This window comes from Amphiura filiformis, unplaced genomic scaffold (assembly GCF_039555335.1).
Source record: "Amphiura filiformis unplaced genomic scaffold, Afil_fr2py scaffold_57, whole genome shotgun sequence".
Classification (NCBI taxonomy): domain Eukaryota; kingdom Metazoa; phylum Echinodermata; class Ophiuroidea; order Amphilepidida; family Amphiuridae; genus Amphiura; species Amphiura filiformis.
The window spans coordinates 7,670-13,143 of NW_027305521.1; the positions used below are offsets into that span (position 1 = coordinate 7,670).

Genomic DNA, 5,474 nt, shown 5'->3' on the forward strand with positions numbered 1-5,474 from the left:
CTTCTCTGGTTGAGATCATTGATCATTTCTCTTAGGTCTTTAGCATTGTCTGTTATTATGACTATGTCATCTGCGAAGCGAAGGTGACTCAGGTTGTCTCCGTTTATGCTAATGCCCTTACTTTCCCAGTCTAGGTGACGTATAATTTCTTGAAGTGCCGCATTAAACAATTTAGGTGAAATGGTATCACCTTGTCGCACCCCTCGTTGGATAGATATCTTATCACTGTCCTTGTGGAGGCGAATTGTTGAAGTGCCCTTGCTGTAGATAGTATCTATTATCTGGATGTATCCAGGATGGACGCCTTGCTGTTTGAGGGCTGTGATGACTGCCTGGATCTCAATGCTATCAAAAGCTTTTTCGTAGTCAATGAATCATAGTGGCTGTCTATTCACCCATCTTTTCAACAGTTTGGTTGATGACATGTAGGTGATCCATGGTTGTATAACCGCTTCGGAACCCCGCCTGTTCCCTGGGTTGGTTGAAGTCAAGGATGTTGGTAATCCGATTTGTAAGAACTTTGGTGAAAAGTTTATATGTGTTTGAGAGTAAGCTGATTGGTCTGTAGTTCTTCAAGTCTTTGATGTCCCCTTTCTTGTGAATGAGAATTATAAGGGCATTATTCCAACTGTCCGGTGTCTGGTTAGTCTGGATACATAGTGTGAATAGCTTTGCAAGCTCTGCCTTTACTGCGCTGCCTCCATCCTTGAGAATGTCAACTAGCACTCCATCTTCTCCTGGTGCTTTACCTCTTTTCATGTCATTGAGACATTTGTCAACTTCATCCTCTCCAATTGGTGGTATATACTCTTCTGCACTTTCAACGTCTATAATTGGTGTTTTTTTGGAGTTATTTGGACTTTGCTGGAGTAGAGATCTTGGTAGAACTCTTCTACCCGCTTGATGACTAATTCTCTGTCTGAGATTGTGTTTCCGTCTTCCCCCTTCAGTGCTATTATTTGAGATTTTCCAGTGGCAAGTCCTTGCTTTGTTTTCTTGTAGCTTTTGTTATCTTCAAGAGTTTTCTGAATCATCTTTGTGTTGTGTGCTCGGATTTCATTTGTCATTCGCTTCCTTATGGTTTTGCATAATTCTGTATTCTCGATATGTTGGATTCCAATCGTGTTCTTCATTTCCCGTCTCTTTTTCATCATTTCAAAAGTTTCCTTTGAAATCTTGTCTATCTTCTGTGGGTCTTTTTTCCCCGCTGTCTCCAAAGCACAATCTAGGATTGTGTTTGTAAATCTTTCACAGACATCATTTACATCTAGGTCTTCTGCTTCATCCTTCAGGAGATCAAACTTGTTTTGCAGCTTCATCTGGAATTCTTCTTTGTTCTGTTGTAGCTTATCTAGATTGACCTGCATCGTCCTGCATCTTGAGTTATGTTCCAGTCGGACTTTGTCCTTAAACTGCTGGAGAACAGTGCGGTAAGATCGGGTGCTGTTTTTCTGGTAGGGCTAGTTTAGTTCCAAGGTCTCTTGCCATGAACATCAGGCTCCATCTTTGTTTTCTTGAGTATTCTAAGGGGACAAGGACGTAGTGATTCTCTTCATATTGGAGAAGCCTATCTCAATGGCTCCGAATTTTCGTCATGGGCCAAAGAGCGGAAGAGGAAGATTTACTTCCCAACGGTCAATAGGCTGGTGTTGAACATGTCATCATTGGTCAACCTTCCAACACTGGCCAACATGTTCCAGATCAGAGGCGAACTACTGCATATTGGTAGATCGCGGCTGCTGTGTGTCCAGAAATAAGCTGAAACAGGGCTGATCACCCGTAAAGCTGCTGGGACTGGACTAAAATAATTCCCTGCAACTCAATGATTACGAAAACTACAAGCAAATCTCTAAAAATTTCCGAGGGTAAATGAGCGGCAGTCTACTGTTGATTCCATGACGGACCAGCGGGAACTCGGCACACCATCACGAACTGTTGGCCCTGATTATTGTCGTCTGTCTACCTTCATACCTCTTGTAATAATTATCTACCTATAATGTCCGTACTATTAATCAACAAGGGAAAATCCATCAGCTATTCATGGGCTGTGCTGATGCAGGTATTGACATTGCCGGAATTCAAGAACATCGTCTCATTACACCAAGCCCAACTGATGAACTTTGGTCAGACGATAGAAACTGGGTTATAGTATACAGTTCTGCTACCAAGCAAAGGCATGGAGGAGTGGGTCTGGTCTTGTCCAAGCATGTTCACAGATGTCTTAAGAGTGTTGAAGCTGTTTCCGAGAGGATACTATTTGTAACATTCCATGGTAACCCTCAGCTTAGCATCACTGTTGTATATGCACCCACTGAGTGCTCAACATCTTCTGACAAGGAGGATTTCTATTCATCTCTATCTGACCACTTGGATGGTATGAAAAGGCACGACATCCATCTCATCCTTGGTGATTTTAATGCCAGAATTGGAACAGATAGTCATCTTTCCCATCCTTGGGTGATTGGTCCATACTGCTACCATGATTCCACCAATGACAATGGTGAGCGTCTGGTCAACATTTGCCAGGAGTACAACCTCAGACCGGCCCAAATGAGGTTCCCCCAACCCAGGCGTCGTCTCTGGACTTGGACCCATCCGGCTGGATCAACCCATGCACAGTTAGACCACATTCTAATAAACAGCAAGTGGGTAAATTCTCCCCGCAACTGTCGAGCATACAATTCAGTAGAAGTGGACTCCGATTGTGAGCGTCTGTCTAGCTGCCAGTTTGCGAACAAGCAAAGGAAAACCTTGCAAGAGACCAAAATTCAATTGGAAGAAGTTGCAAGATCCTGATACAAAGGAGGAATTTCAGCTGGAACTAACAAACAGATTCCAGGTCTTGAGCATGGATGATGCCACACCCATCTCTGATAGGTTATGAGACCTTTTGAGACAGCAGTTCGTGATATTGCTGAGGAAGTTATTGGAAAGCAAAAGCCATGCGGACTGCCAAGTTGGGTATCAGATGCAACCATCAGACTTAAACTTAAAAGAGATGAGGCCAAAAAGCGGAACTCCATTTCAAAGTCTCGTCAATCTAGAGAAAGATGGAGGAACTTGAACACCAGCCTTAACAACTCCTATAAATCTGATGAGCTTACTACACTCAATAAGCAGATGATGGAAGACCTGAAGCTGGCCGATGCAATGGGGAATTACACCACCACCTGGACAATCATACACTCGCTTTCTGGGAAGAACTCAAGGAAAGGGGTAAAAGTCAAAAAGAGAGATGGATCAGCCCCAACCAGTGACCATGAACTGCTTGAGGAATGGAAGGAATATTTCAGCTCACTCCTTAACAACGACAGTGGCACAGCAGCTTCAGAACTTCCTGCACCAGCCGTTGAAGATCTTCCTATTATCACTGAGCCCCCAACTCGTGAAGAAGTAGTTGAAGCAATAGCAGCCATGAAGACCAACAAGGCAGCAGCATTGGACTGTGCTATAACTGCTGAAGCACTTCAGGGAGGAGGGATAGCATGATTGATATGATTCTCAAATTCTGTATGGAAGTATTCTCAACGCTGACACCGCCACGTCAGTGGGTTACAAATGTCATCATCCCTCTACCAAAGAAAGGCGACCTCTCTCTCATGACAAACTACCGTGGTATTTCAAGTATTCCAAGTAACAACTGGAGTGCTTCAAGGTGATGTGTTGGCACCATTCCTGTTCATTATCCTGGTAGACTACCTCCTGAAGAAATCAACTTCTGGAATTGACGCTGGAATTGTTACCTACCCACGTCGGTCAAACAGGTATCCTGCTAAGATGCTGAATGACCTGGATTTTGCTGATGATATTGCCGTGTTGGAATCTTCTACAGCCCGGGCCCAGTCACAGCTTACTAGGAATGCAACAGCAGCAGCAGATCTAGGCCTTGTCATCAGCGCTCCTAAGACAGAATATATGACTGCAAACTGTAACGCCCAGCCAGCGCTTGAAGTCTATGGTAGTACCATCAACCATGTCACAGACTTCAAGTACTTGGGTTCCAAGATGGGCTCTAGTGTTGGAGACCTAAAAAGAAGAAAAACACTAGCCTGGGCCGCTTTCTGGAAACTGGAACGCCTTTGGAGAAGCCCATCCCTGCCAATCGGAACAAAAATCAAGCTGTTTAAGACAACTTGTGTCACTATCCTTCTGTACGGGTGCGAGTCATGGGTAATCACCAAGGACATGGAAAACAAGATCAATGCCTTTGAAACATCTTGCTACAGAGTCATGTTAAACATCAAGCGTGTGGATCGGATCCCAAATGAAACCATCTACAATCTGACCAACACCACTCCACTGGTTGCCAGAGTCAAGATTCATCAACTCAAATTTCTCGGCCATATACTGCGTCTTGAAGATGACGAGCCTGTGAAAGAATATGCCCTTTATATTCCACCACATGGGAAGAGGAAACCGGGACGGCCGCGGACACTGTACTTACAGTATGTACAGCACCTCCTGGGAGATACTGAAGGGATGCTGCAGCCAAACAAAATTGTTTCGCTTGCCCAAGATCGCAACAGTTGGAGAAACCTTGTAGTCGCCTGCTCCGCAGCCGACTGATGATGAGGAGGAGGAGGAACGTGTAATAAAAAGAAGCAGAAGTAAGGACCAAATCAATTTACAAGCCTTATTTTTGTATGAGGTAATCTGCGTATACTTCATTGATAATTGTGAAAGAAGAAATGTATCCGTCAACAGATCAGGAAAGGGACTGTCTTTGAACTTCACCAAAAATAGGTTTTAACGACAAACAAAAATGGTGTGAAAATCGGGAGAAAAGAGCCCACACGGTAGAAGAAAGAATCCAAATTATCTCCAAAATAAGACAAAAACAAATATGATTATTGTTATGGTGTGAGAGATCATATTCAGGACAATAGAATTTGTTGCAATAAAAATAGAAATATGCGCATGCGTTGATGGTACGCATGATTGTAAGTACCAAAAATGTATGAAAAAGTAAAATTTCATCAAAAAAGCGCTAAAAATATGACTAATATAAGGTTTGCGGAACAGTAGCTGTGTGAGTGAATTGCTATACCAAGTATTATGCTATAGACATACCTTTCGAAATTCAAATTTCGCCTTCAATCCATAGCCTCTCTATGGTGTGCTACTTTGATTACACAAACAAGACCTTTTGAAAACAAGGGTTCATTAAGAAAGAAATGTTTGTGACTTCACCACTGGGATCTCCCTTTTTGATAATCAGTAGAAACCCAATCAAACCAGTTACCATTTGTTAAATTTTGTCATCAATTAATCTTTCTATCTCTTATTATGTAAAGAACAATGGGTGATAAAGCCTACTCAAAATTGAAGATATTCAACACGGTCCCTTTTCTTTAATAAAAATGGTATAGATCTAAAAAGAGTACAACATCATTCCTATGTTATCGGTCTACAAAGTTGCAAAAACCGCGCCAAATTCCATACTTTTATTCTCGAGATATTTTGAATTATGTAAC

General features: G+C 42.6%; 1 protein-coding gene across 1 annotated transcript; it reads right to left on the reverse strand.

Annotated features, from left to right (window-relative positions):
- Window positions 1–827: 827 nt before the first annotated feature.
- On the reverse strand, window positions 828–1,367 carry LOC140144469 (uncharacterized). The gene has a single exon (XM_072166280.1). It carries the CDS (start codon window positions 1,365–1,367, stop codon window positions 828–830), a length of 540 nt encoding a protein of 179 aa, XP_072022381.1.
- Window positions 1,368–5,474: the final 4,107 nt, after the last annotated feature.

What these genes read in the sequence shown, in the direction of transcription:
- LOC140144469 (XM_072166280.1), bottom strand. Translation starts at nt 1,367, where the DNA reads ATGCAGGTCAATCTAGATAAGCTACAACAGAACAAAGAAGAATTCCAG.